The sequence below is a fragment of the Acomys minous genome, assembly GCF_964271855.1.
Source record: "Acomys minous genome assembly, chromosome: 14".
Taxonomy (NCBI): domain Eukaryota; kingdom Metazoa; phylum Chordata; class Mammalia; order Rodentia; family Muridae; genus Acomys; species Acomys minous.
The window spans coordinates 17,050,028-17,063,919 of record NC_140496.1 but is presented as its reverse complement, the minus strand read 5'-3'; the positions used below and the strand labels follow the sequence as shown (position 1 = coordinate 17,063,919).

Sequence of the window (13,892 nt, the reverse complement as noted above, 5' to 3'; positions counted from 1 at the left end):
TCTCTGCGTGTGTTCACTTTCTCTGCTCATACCAGGACAGGAGAGACCTCATTACTCCACATTACAATAAAGACTGCAGTCTGGGGTCCGGTCCTAGTGATGTCACAAGGCTACAGGTTTTCAGATATATTTATGTCCTTCATTGTGTTTGCTATCTTTCATAAACAACAAGGCCAAAAGCTGAGACCGTGTTGTGTGTTTTTCTTTTCTTCTATTGCTGTTTTGGAGAGAAAGTGTGATTTTGTCTTTTTGTATTGTTGTTAGATGAAGGTCTTGCTATATTTATTATATAGTCTAGGCTGCCCTGGACTTGTGATGCACTTACCTCATCGAAGCATTGGGATTACAGGCATGCCTCACCACACTGGTCTCTATCAAGTTTCCTATTTTGACTTTATTTATTAAGTACTACATTCTAAGTACTTTCACATAAAAAACATTGTGCAAAGCTGGGCGTGGTGACACAGGCCTTTAATCCCAGCACTATGGAGGCAGAGGCAAGTGGATTGCTGTGAGTGCGAGGCCAGCCTAGTTTACAAAACCAAGTCCAGGCAGCCATAACTGTTACACAGAGAAACCCTGTCTTGAAAAACCAACCAACCAACCAACCAACCAACAACAAAACAAACAAACAAACAAACAAACAAACAAACAAAAAACATTGTCAAGCAGGACTTAAGAATATGCTTACTTAACCACTGAGATGTAACAAGAATAAATTAATAAAAACAAAGCAAGAAAAAAAAAAAGAATATGCTTACTACACACCAATGTGTAGACATTTACTTTTTATTTTTTTATTTTTTGGTTTTTCAAGACAGGGTTTCTCTGTGTAGCCTTGGCTGTCCTGGACTAACTTTGTAGACCAGGCTGGCCTCAAACTCACAGGGATCCACCTGCCTCTGCCTCCCGAGTGCTGGGATTAAAGGCGTGTGCCACCACCGCCCGGCTCCAAAGGTTTTCTAAGTGCACATACAACTTTTGAGTATCATCCTGGAAGCATGTGGTCAAGAGACACCTGGGTGGTTCCTCTGTTCATAACATGTAAGAACAGAGTAGGGAGGTGCGGGACGAATGAGATTTGCTTGCATACAATAAGCTGTGAGTCCCTCTGAGTCACTCAGCCATAACTTGAGCAGCTCAAAGGAGAGGAGACAGTACGGGAAGAGGACTCAGTGTCAGCTGTCCACCTGACCTGGGGCTCCACAAGCGGCTTTTTCCCTTAGAGAGGAGTTGGCTGACTGTTAAGATAAATGATAACAAACTGAGTACAAAGAAGACCAGCCTGACAAAGCTTTGCGGACCTAGTCTGCTGCAAGGGAGATGTAGTTCTGGGATTATGAAGAGTTCAGATTTAGAGACTTAGTAACTTTTCTTTTCCTTTGAGACAGGGTCTCTGGCCTAGTTTTTGGAATATATCTAGTGCTAGATTTCTAGCAACGATAACACCATGGCATATGGCAGAGATGAAAACTGGCGGAAGAGGCTGCCGTGTCAGAGGCTCTCTTGGTCTTTACCTTGGCTGCATAACTCCACATTTCAATTCGGTCATTCAGGCGCTTTTTGCACTCCGGCTGCAACCTCACTCGCTTATCTTCCAAAGCCTCCATTAGGCAGGACATCTCTGCGGGAGCAAATGAGTAAGAAGTCTGCAACTGTACAGAAGCAATTCTGTAAAGCCGGGGAGAAGATTCCCAAGCATCTGAGAACTCAGCTCTTCAGGACCAACAAAATCAATTTTTTTCTAGGAACTCTATCAAGGTGAACAGAGATGGCTCAGTGGTTAAGAGTACTGGCTGTTCTTCCAAAGGTCCTGAGTTCAATTCCCAGCACCCACATGGTGGCTCACAGCAATATATAATGAGATCTGGTGCCCTCTTCTGACTCGAAGGCAGAATAGTGAAAAAATAAAATAAAATAAAATAAATAAATAAATAAATAAATCTTTAAAGAAAGATCCCACTGGTAAGGAGTGTCGCTTCCAGTGTTAGCTGCTCAAGATCTCCTAACACTTATTTTCTTTGGGTATTCCTGGCTCAAAAACAAACTGCATATCATCTGAGTTTCAGATGCCAAGAAGCTGCCGTAGCACCTTTCCCTCCAACCCCCAGTTACTTCTTTTTTATTTTATTTAACTGATTTATTCAGATTACATCTCAACTGTTGTCCCCTAACTTGTATCTTCATGTTCCCCCTCCCCCCCTCCTTCACCCTATTCCCTTCCCCTAGGTCTGTGACAGAAGGGGACCTCCTCCCCCACCATCATGTCTCATCCTGGTAGCCTGCTTATCTTTTCTCAGAGTGCCACCAGGCCTCCCCACCAAGGGGAAGTGGTCAAATATGGGGCACTGGAGTTCATGTCAGAGTCAGCCCCTACTTTCCACATAACTATGGAGAATGTCCTGTCCATTGGCTAGATCTGAGTAGGGGTTCAATGCTTACTGCATGTATTGTCCTTGGTTGGTGCAGTAGTTTGAGCAGAGCCCCCTGGGCCAGATCTGCTCATCATGATGTTCTTCTTGTAGGTTTCTAGGACCCTCTGGATCCTTCTATTTCCCCATTCTCCCATACTTCTCTCACCTAGAGTCCCAGTAGGATGTCCCCACATCTATCCCAATCTCCTGGTAAGTGAAGACTTTCATGGGACATCCCTTTTGGGCTAGTGCCCAATTATAAGTGAGTATATACCAAGTGAGTCTTTCTGGGTCTGGGTTATCTCACCCAGCACTATCATTTCTAGTTCTATCCATTTGCCCACAAATTTCAGGATTTCCTTATTTTAAATAGCTGAGTAGTATTCCTTAGTGTAAATGTACAAACTTCTTTATCCATTCTTTGACTGAGGGACATTTAGGTTGTTTCCAGGTTCTGGCTATCCTTTTATGGCCCTGGGGATGCTCAGTGTAGGAAAGGGGAGAAGAGGATACTGTAGTGACAGAACGTTTTCTTTTTTTCTTTCTTTTTAATCCAGGATTTCTCTATATAGGCCTGGTTGTCCATACCTCTATATAGACTAGGCTGTCTCACTCTGCCTTGGAGTGCTGGCATTAATAGTGTGTACCACTATGTCTAGTTGTAACTGAATTTTTGACTCCCCAATAAATAAACTCAAATTTCTGTTTTCACTAAATCTTGGCTCTAGTCAGTTCAAACCTGCAAAATGATTCCCAAACTCATAGCCACCAAGGCCTAGCTTTTCCATCAAACAGATACACAGGAGATGCTGTATAGCCACAGAGCAGAGTAGCTGCACGTGGTAACTCAGAGGCAGCCTTTGCTCCTCCCAAGACGTCCAGACAGGGAGAGAGTGAACAAACGTTACTCACGACGCCCACGGCCAGGGGTGATGGCTGCACAGTGGTGTTTAATATCCAAGGCACATGCTGTGTGAAGGACTGGGTCCACAAAGATGTCTGCTTTGCTTTCCTTCAACATGTTTAGCACTTCCTGAAAAGGAAGTCCATTGTGGAGAGAGCTTTGAAGAGGAAATGTACCCAATCTGCTGTTTGTAAGACTCTATAGAACATGCAAGCAGACATGCCAAAGAGGGAAGGAGAACTGGAAACTACTCTGGGATAGGAGGGTGGTAATATAGCATGTATGCACAGAGCACAGACATTTGCACCCAATTTAATTTGCTAACTACCTCAGAGGAATCCACTAAGGGCCCAGGGGAGCTAAGGGTAGTACACATGTGACTGGATGACCAGGCAGGGCTTCTTGGCATTCTGGTATGCCACATTATTTTTATGTACATGTCACTACTTTATTGATATAATAGTTATTCTGTTACTTTAGAAAAGCCTTAACAATGTGAAATTCAAAAATTAGATTGGGAATGACTGAGAATTTTAATATACAGCCTGTAAGTTTAACTTCTGAATTCTATTTCTCAGTCAAGAGACTGGAGAGTTGGCTCAGTGACAAGGAGCACTTTCTGCTCTTCCAGAGGACCTGGGTTTGGTTCCTAGCATCTATAGCATCCAATACCTCTGGTTTCCTTGGGCACCTGGCAATTATGTGTACATACCCACATGCTGACAATACATACACATAATTAAAAATAAAAGAACTTAATTTCTCAACCACATAAGGGTATTTTTTGTATTTATAAAATGTTCTACTTTACTTCTGCCCTCACCCCCCTTTTTCAAGACAGGTTTCTCTGTGCATCATTGGAACTTACTCTGCAGGTCAGGCTGGCTTTGAACTCACCATGCTCAACTTGTATTTGATTACTAAGGAGTTGGAATTATAACATTAATTTAACATTGCTGAAAGTGTTTGAGTGCACATTTTGAGGAATGGTAGGAGCTGGTTGAAAAATCAAACCCAAACCAGGCATGGTGGCACACTCTTAATCCCAGGACTTGGGAGGTAGAGGCAGGTGGATTGATGTGAGTTCAAGGCCAGCCTGGTCTACAAAGTGAGTCCAGGACAGCCAAGGCAACACAGAGAGACCCTGTCTCAAAAAACAAAACAAAACAAACAAACAAAAAAAGAAAGAAAGAAAATCAAACCTACGCTGTCTCAAGAAACCAAAGATGTATTTAAATACAAAATATAAGCTTTCTATGCTGTTACTTCTTTCTAAGCCATAATATGGTCCTTGAACATGAAATGAAAAGGAAAAAGAGAAAAGGTGGCAGATGAGGCAAGGATGAGGGCATGGCTACCTTTTTACACAGGTCTGTCTTGATCTTGAGCAGGTTGACCTTCAGGCATTCCTCCACTTGGCCTGTCTGCTCTTGAGCTGCTGCTTCTTCAGCACATAGGTTGGCAATCTGCTCAGAAACAAGAAAACAGGGCCACCCTGCTGAGGAACAACTGGCTTCCAGAAGACCAAGCCTGTCCAACCAGCCTTGAATACACAACGCCTGCTGCTGACTCTGAGTGGGCCTGCTTCTCAGGGACAGATGAGACAATGCCGCTGTCTTCAGAAACCTGAGCCTCTAACACTATCAGTGTTGACTCTCTCAGTTTAACAACTTCCTAGTGAGTGTGCACTCCTCCCATCTTCACTCCCAAGCTCTGTTCTCCTTTCACAGTTAAACACTGTCAATTCTGAAAATGTCACATTATTCCAGGACTTGTCATAAAGAAGGCTACTCTGAGCCGGGCGTGGTGGCGCACGCCTTTAATCCCAGCACTCGGGAGGCAGAGGCAGGTGGATCTCTGAGTTTGAGGCCAGCCTGGTCTACAAAGTGAGTCCAGGACAGCCAAGGCTACACAGAGAAACCCTGTCTCGGAGAAAAAAAAAAAAAAAAAAAGAAGGCTACTCTGTGATTCCACAGGAGAAAGGTCAAACAGCCAAGTAAAATACTAGAAGCAGAAATAAAAACAACACCTGGTTCAGATTTACAGCTTGACCTGTGTTGCGCATGACATGAACTCATAGATCTTTAGAGGAAAGAGTAAACAACTTCCTTTTTTAAAATTTATTTATTTTATTTGCATTGGTGTTTTACGTGCATGTATGTCTGTGAGAGGGTGTTGGATCCTCTGGAACTGGAGTTACAGACAGTTGTGAGCTGCCATGTGGGTGCCGGGAATTGAACTCAGGAACTCTGGAAGAGCAGCCAGTGTTCTTAACCACTGGGCCATCTCTCCAGCACCCTCACCCCTATTTTAAAAAAAAAAGGAGTTTAGAATATATTTTTTATTTTTTAATTTTATTTACATTGGTGTTGTGTCCTGCCTCCACGCATGTCTGTTGTGAGGGTGTCAGAGCCCCTAGAATTGAAATTACATACAGCTGGGCACTGCCATGTGGCTGCTAGGATTCGAATCTGGCTCCCCTGGAAGAGCAGCCAGTGCTCTTAACCACTGAGCCATCTCTCCAGCCCCAAGTAAACAACCTTCATTGGACAGTTGTAAGAGCAATCTAAACAGGGCTCCTCAGGTGGCCGTTTCTAGCTGGGAAGATCAGTAATTTCCACGGACAGGCACTTAGAGCCATCAGAAGAGCACTTATATTTTTCTGGCATGTCTTTTTTTTTTTTTTTAAGAATTATTTATTATTATGTATACAGTGCTCTACCTGCACGTACAGCTGCAGGCCAGAAGAGGGCGTCAGATCACATTGTAGAAGTCTTGAGTTCTGAATGTTCATCCAGAATGAGTGAGATCACACTACATATGTAAGTAATAATGAAAGAACACTCTCATTCAACAGAGAAGTGTGGGAACCATACCGTAGAGTAACAAACCAATGCCAAGTCTGGTTCACTGTTGTGTAGAACCTGGAAGTCTTACCTATAAGACAGGCCTGTAGCAGCCCCGTGTTGGGAAGTGAGGATGGTAAAGAGCTTGTCCCATTACCTCCTCTGGGAAGCTCTCCTCTGCGCCCATAGCCTACCTCATCTGAGCAGTGCAGCTGGAGCTGAGGGTCCAGGCGGTAATCTAGAGCGGACTCCTGGATGATGATGCGGATCTGGTCCTCACAATCTGAAGACAGGCGCTAGAGACGACAAAGGGAGAACACATCAGCCCACTGGAGAGCATCAGGCTACGACCTGCCCCCTCACACCCCAGTTCGGGGAAGGCATACCAAAGGGTTTACTTAGAACAACAGGAGTATGCTAGTGATGTCTGTGGAGAAAATGCACACTAATACAGCTCTCTATAGAGCCCTGCCAGAGTACCTGGTCAGCGTATCTCAGCTTGAGGCATGAGATGACTTGGCCTTCTAGCTCTGAATCATCCTTGGCCTTGGTCAGGATACCATGACAGAACTTCGGAATGTCAGCTTTACAAGCTTTCCTTAGCACTGGGTTTAAGCGGTAATCTAGAGTAAAAACATGTCAGTTTATGATAAAATGGATCACCTATAAATTTCCACAAATTTTGGAAATTCATCTTCCAAACGGGGCATATTAACTGGGCAGTGGTGGCACACACCTTTAATCCCAGCACTAGGGAGGCAGGTGGATCTCTGAGTCCGAGGCTAGCCTGGTCTACAGAGTGAGTTCCAGGAGGGCCAGGACTACACAGAAAAACCTTGACTGGAAAAACTAACCCCTACACATAAAAGGGGAGGGGAGCATATTATGTCAATAGTCATGAATGTAAACACCAATTTAAGTTAGTAAGTGGCAAATAAGATATCATGCCAGAATGACTGTTTTTAAAGAAAGTGAGGGCTTCAGCAAAAAAGGCATGGTGGCAGGCCTGCTAGTCACATTTTTTAGACACAATCCTCCTGCCTCAGCCTCTCAAGGGCTGGGATTAGGTGTGTGTGCAACCACACCCATTTTCCAATGCTGCTGATCAGCAATGAAGCTCAGCTCAAGAGCACTTTTAGTTCTCAGGAACCTTTCAGCTCTGCAGGGATTTGTGGTCCAACATTAAAAAATAAACAAACAAAATCAACCAGATAGCAGAAACTTTGCCCATAATAAATGTTTTTGAAAGCATCATGAAAGAATTATCTAACACTTTTTGTCCACTAAGCTACAAGGTTTCCCAGTGAGGAGCTGAAACTTTCATTCTGAAAATGATTTCCTGTGCTCATGAAGTCTGAGTAAATCTCCAGAATTCTCTTTCCTAGGAACCCTAATGCTGATTCCTTTTTTGTTTTAAGAGCAGCTGTCCAGATTTTCAGCCCCATTCCCTTCATTCTATTCTTCTGGATAGCCTGCAAAGGAGGAGGAGGAAGGCACATGCTCACATGCAGGCTGCTCAGGTCACAACATGTCCTGCCAGTTCTACCTGAGCTTAACACTCAATGGACCAGGAGAGCTGAGCCAAGGTGGTACCTGTATTCTGGGTAATCTGACGCTTGGTTATCATCTGTTTGCATTTGGGATCCATCAATTCACTGTTTTTATTTTGCTTTAAACACTGCAACATAGTTTTAGAATCTGCTTCTGGACAGAACCGCTGCAAAGAAAACAAAAGCATATAAAAAATGCTATCTTAAACTAGGAACTAGTCTATCTACAGTTACTTTCACAGCTGCACAGCTCATAGAAGCACAAGTCAAAGGCATCACTTGATGTAAGTAGGGAACAGCGAAGCATCAGTAAGTGCCCAGCCCAGGGTCCCTCTTTACTTCCTCCTTCTTGAATTTCTCACATTGCTCTCTGCCAGCCGTGGCTGTGTTCTGCATGGGTTTGGCTCCTATTACTGTGGCTATGTTAAGGTAGAGACCATCTCACTTCAACTACTGTGGGAGTATGAACAGAATACTGTACCCTCCATCCCTCAAGCCTTATCTACTCAACCACAGCGGCAGAACTTAGGAAATAACTATTAACCAGTGTAAACATGGATTTGGGGTAAAGATACATGTGGTTTGCTTTAAGTTTGGGGCTACACTCTACCAAATACGTGGGGTTAGCCTCCATATGCTTATTACTGTCCTTACTTCAGAGCTCAGCTCGGGGCTCTACTTGTTAACCTCCATGTCTAGACATGGCACCTCAAACTCAGGTTAGGATCCTTCACCACCAGGTCTCCCTTGCTTGTTTTAGTGTTCATGTTCTTCCACCCTCCCTTCCCCCTTTTCTTTGGTTTGCGCATATATAAACATACAAATAAATAAACATTATATTTCTACTGAAGTTTATTGATATGATCAGCTATTTTTAAGGAGAGCTGAAATTAGTTTTATTCAAGTTTTTTCCCCTGCATTTCCTGAAGTTTAGTGGCATGGCGCGTGCCTTTAGTCCTAGTGCTCAGGAGGCAGGGGCAGGCAGATCTCTGTGACCTTGAAGCCAGCTTGGTCTACACAGGCACTGAGTTTCCAGGACAGCCGGGACTAAACACAGAGAAACTCTGTTCCAAAAAACAAAACCAAAAAACATCCCCTGGAGGGTTACTTGAAGCAACAGAATATACAGAAGAGAAACAAATTTTTCAGGTTAGAGATGGCTCAATGCTTAAGAGCATTTGCTGTTCTTGCAGAGGACCTGGGTGTGGCTCCCAGTATCTGCACGGCAGCTTACAGCCACCTGTAACTCTAGCTCTGGGAACCCAATGCCCTCTCCTGGTCTTGGTGGGCCCCAGGCATGTATACGGAGCCCATTCACACAGGCAAAAGACTCATACGCATAACATAACATTTAAAGATCTTGAAATGAAAACATCATCTTGACTGTGTGACATGATCAGATAAGGACACCGGATTGTGGCTTTCTCAGTACACCTATCCTGGCTCCCTATTCAACTGTGCTTTGGTTAAAAACAAAGCTGGTTAGATCAGCTCTGTGATTTTTTTCCAACTTGACCAGCATCCATGTTGCCTGGAGGAATAACAGGCACCCCCATGGATTCTGGGGGCTCAGGAATTCACAAGTTGGGGGTGAAGACAATGCTACTGGTCTGCAGACCACAGCTGACTATATCACCATGGTGGCTGTGTTTAAAAAGGTACAACAGAAAGGGGCTCACTCTGTTACTGACATTCATACCATACTTGGCCCTTTACCTTAATCATCTGCTTGCAGACTCGCATGAGTGTATAGTCTAGTTCTGGGTCCATCATCTCTGTCTCCTGCAGCTTAAATACTTTCTGGTGGCAACGGGTACTCAGCTGCTTCTTGTTTTCTTTCAGACATTCAATAATCTATAATGTAAGAGGATGGTTGAGTTAGGAAGTAATCAGGGGCTGGAAGTCACCTATTCTACTGAAACACTTCAGTGTATGATACCACCTTGTTTTTCTATCCTAGGACCTACTGTTTCTAATTTCAGGCAATGGGAGTAAGAGAGGGAGAATTACACTCATGGACTTATAACCTTAGGGTCAACAGTGGACCAAATGACAAAAATTCAGGGGGATTAGCAGGCTGTACTGGAATCTAAAAGGGAACCCACTTAAGGTGTTCTGGTTTCTCTGCCTTCCTGAGCCATTCTTTGTTAGGATTCCTCATGGAGCACACATTTGAGTACTCTGACTAGAGAGCAGGTACAAGTCTAGAGATTTAATTAAGCTCAACATGTAGTTTATAAGAATAGTGCTGGATGCTAAGTATGAATTGAACCCAATCCTCTATGACAAGTAACATCTCAGAGGGCAAACTATGAAAAGCTATGACAGAAAAGGTTGAGTGGCACTTAAAAGTGCCATGGAATGGATTTTAAGGTAAATGTATATATACTGAAGTAATCTGCTCACTATAGCAAATGCTTGGATATAAAAATATGTAACCAAGGAAAGCAGACGGGAAGCAGTACTAGCCAGGGCTGCAGCATGAAGTCATAATATTTCTCTGAAGACCTTAAGGCACAGCCAGGAACCATCAGCTAGTTAAAGCACATTGATGCCTTAAGAAATGATACATAACCAAGGACTCAAACTGAGGGGGAAAGGTTCCACTCGATGGAAAATGTAAAAATAGATGTAATCTAACAGCATAGGAACAATATGGAAGAAAATGATACACAAGATTCTAGAATACTAGTTATGAAAAGAAGCACACAGAGAAATGAAAAGACCCAAATGGTGTCCTTTAAGAATGAGAACTGGGTGTGGTGGCGCACACCTTTAATCCCAGCACTCGGGAGGCAGAGGCAGGTGGATCTCTGTGAGTTCGAGGCCAGCGTTGTCTACAGAGAGCCCACCCTGTCTTGGAGGGGGAAAAAAAAGGAAGAAGAAGAAGAAGAAGAAGAAGGAGAAGGAGAAGAAGAAGGAGAAGGAGGAGAGGAGGAGGAGGAGGAGGAGAAAGAATGAGGGAATTGCCTGGTGACAGAGGCACACATCTTTAATCTCAGCAATGCCAGCCTGGTCTATACAGCAAGTTCCAGGACAGCCAGGGCTACACAGAGAAAACATGTCTTAAAACCAAACCAAATGAAACAAAACAGAAAGAGAGAGAATTGAAGACTGATTATTAAGTTTGGTAACCCTGAGTAATTACCTCAAATACAACACAAGTAACCAAGACTGGGAAGCATTAAGAAAAAAAAGGGAAAAGGACACTGGGGACAGAGCTGGGAGCACTTGTGTTCACAGGAATTCTGGGAAAAAGGAAGAGCAAAGCAGTATCTGAAAGAACAGCACTCATAGGAAGACTGTTCTCACAAGCACCCACCATGATAAAGAACAAGATCTTGCCTGTTCTCATGTCCACCAAAATTATAGATCATCAAACAGAAAAGCAAACCTAATAGAAAGACTAACTATGAGAGAGAGAAAGAGAGAGAGAGAGAGAGAGAGAGAGAGAGAGAGAGAGAAAGAGAGAGGGAGAAGACACTCAGACTTTGCATTTGGCAGCTGTAGACACAAGACAGGGAAGACAGCATCTCAGGGGCTAAAGAACCATGGCAAGGCCTTACAGTTGAATAAGGAGACATTTTAAAAATCATGAATATCTGCATTTCATCCTTCGTAATTCTGGGATTTATTTTTTAAAAAGATGCATGGGTGATTTTACTGATGTCTAATAAAGATTTCCTTACCGAGCTGGGCATGGTGGCTTAAGCCAGGTGGACTGGCAGTTGAAGACCACCCACCCCAAGCTACCTAGGGAATTTGAGGCTAGCCGGTAACATGAGACCTTGTCCTAAAAATCAAACACAAAAATGTCCATGTGAGGGGTTATCAGGGCAGAGAATGCATACATACTATGGGTAGGCAGTGAGAGTTGAATAAAGGTCAAGGTATATACTATGCACATATAAAAGTGTCACAAACACTTTATTTTGAACAACTAAGATGTTCTAATTATAAAAATGAAGAAAGGAAAAGGCTGTAGCTCAGCAGGAGAATGCTAGCGCAGCACTCATGAGGTCCTAACCCAGGCCTGTGCAGCAGGACACTGGGAGCAGAGGAAGCTCCTAAAGGTACATCAGGGGCTTCCTTGGCAGAGTGTGCAGGGGAGAAGTTGGGAAAAGCACTCTGGGACAGCCAAAGGGGGACAATTAAAGTGATTAGGATGTGGTGCCTCTTGTCTCACCAGTGAGGAACTGGCAGCTTCGATGGTACCCTGTCTTGATTCTGTAATTAAAAAATTACCTGAGCATTTCCATATTGTACTGTTGAGCAGTAGTTCTTGATGTCACTCTTGCAGGCTTCGTACAGATCTGGTTCCAAACGGATGTCCTCCGTCTGCGTGAGAGGGAGCCAGTGTGGGAAGTGAGCGGATTTTAAGCTGGAGACATCAATATATATTTTTCAAAGATTTATCTTTATTGTCTTAAATTGTATGTAGTTATGTGTGCCTGCACGTGGGTATGTGCAAGAGTAAGGGTCCCTGAGGGAGCCAGAGGCGTCCCGATGCTCTGGAGCTGGGGCTACAAATGGGCATGATTTACCTGCTGTGGGAGCTGAGGACCTCTGGCAAGTGCTCTTACCAACTAAACCATCTCTCTAGATGTCAAGTACGAATAGACTTCCTTGTTGACTAACGACTTCTATAGAGGTGACACTAATTGCCATAGGTAGATGGCAACTCTTCATTTGCAACTCTGTGTCACGGTTCACAACAGCAGCTGAGGCCAGCTCCTTATTCTTGCTGTCCCCAGATGTCTCAACAGGCCCCATGGGGAGCAACTACAGACCTCAAGATGACACAATTCAATTTAAGGGAAGGGTCTTATTTCAAGGTGAAGGGAGATCTCTCTTTTCCCCCTTTCTTGCTGGAGATAAAGTGAAGTAGGTAGTTCAGTTGTTTCAGGCAGCCATCCTGCAGCCACAAAGGCCCAGCAGTAGGATGAAACTGATACCAAGGACAGCTGAGTGGGCAGGAAAGACCTTCTGTCCTTGAGGAAGGACTGATCCAATGACTGCAGTGACTTCACTTTGAGTCTGCCAGTAGTGTTTGGCAAAAAAATGTTCTATGATTTAAAACAAAACCCAAAACAGTAAAGAAGCAGCTAATGCCATATGGAAAGGTTTAACTGCTACTACGTCTTATACTTCACAACGGCAACAGAGAGCATCTCCCTGCTCCCGTCCTCTGCAGCCGACTGCACGCACACTGGCCGGGGCTGCGGGAAGCATTACCATCTCTAGCTCCTCCACACGGAGCTGCTTGCGGCACTTCAGGGACACCCGGTGTTCCTTGGCCTCCTGAAGAGTGTCATTGCGCACAGTGGTGCTCAGGCAGATCACTACATCCACCCTGCGCAGAAGGAGAAGGCGTTAGGCTGTCTAGAGGGGGTAACCACCCACGCCCTAGGTGGGAGCGGGGCAGAGACTGCTCTATTCAGGCAGTTAGCATTCTCATGTTTATGTGCGCGCACACAGTGCGCTATTTTTTTAAAAAGACTTTGCTTGTAAGCCTCACTATTGTTGTTTCCGATAATTTAACTGTACCTCTTCTTGACAATAGCTCAAAAAGACCATCAGCAGTGACATTGGCAATATGGATATGCCAAATAAATACTAACAATCACTTCATTTAATTGAAAAGGTGAAAGCTCTGAATTTAAAAGGGAAAAAAGTATGCTGAGATTACTATGCATAGAGCTATACTTTTTTTTTTTTAAGATTTATTTATTTATTATGTACACAGTATTCTGCCTGCATGTACGCCTGCAGGACAGAAGAGGGCACCAGATCTCATTATAGATGTGGTTGCTGGGAACTGAACTCAGGACCTCTGGAAGAGCAGCCAGTGCTCTTAACCTCTGAACTATCTTCTCCAGCCCTGTTTTTATTTTTCAAGACAGGGTCCTCTGTGTAGCCCTGGCTGTCCTGAACTCATTATGTAGGCCAGGCTGTCCTGAAACTCACAGAGATCCACTTGCCTCCGCCTCCCAAGTGCTGGGATTATAGGTGTGTGCCACAACCTCCTAGTTCTGTATTCGTATAACTTTTAATATAGTATATTGTTTGAATTTTTCTTCAGACAAACAAAACAAAACAAAACAAAACAAAACCAAACAATGTATCCCAGAATGGCCTGGACCTCATAGTATTCTTATTTAGTTTCCTGAGTTTTGAG

General features: G+C 43.9%; 1 protein-coding gene across 2 annotated transcripts in view; it reads right to left on the bottom strand.

The window, feature by feature from the left end:
- Positions 1-13,892, bottom strand: part of GLG1 (golgi glycoprotein 1) — a 93,805-nt gene that overhangs the window by 5,288 nt on the left and 74,625 nt on the right. Inside the window, exons 17-25 of one of the 2 annotated variants that reach the window (XM_084756646.1) lie at positions 12,950-13,067; positions 11,960-12,052; positions 9,431-9,568; positions 7,758-7,881; positions 6,645-6,787; positions 6,359-6,460; positions 4,677-4,784; positions 3,327-3,447; positions 1,518-1,624 (exon numbers count right to left, since the gene is read on the bottom strand). In XM_084756646.1, coding sequence (XP_084612772.1) covers positions 1,518-1,624; positions 3,327-3,447; positions 4,677-4,784; positions 6,359-6,460; positions 6,645-6,787; positions 7,758-7,881; positions 9,431-9,568; positions 11,960-12,052; positions 12,950-13,067 — 1,054 coding nt within the window. Of the gene's footprint in view, positions 1-1,517; positions 1,625-3,326; positions 3,448-4,676; positions 4,785-5,435; positions 5,624-6,358; positions 6,461-6,644; positions 6,788-7,757; positions 7,882-9,430; positions 9,569-11,959; positions 12,053-12,949; positions 13,068-13,892 lie in introns of those variants that run through there. The other variant, XM_084756647.1, reaches the window with a different exon arrangement.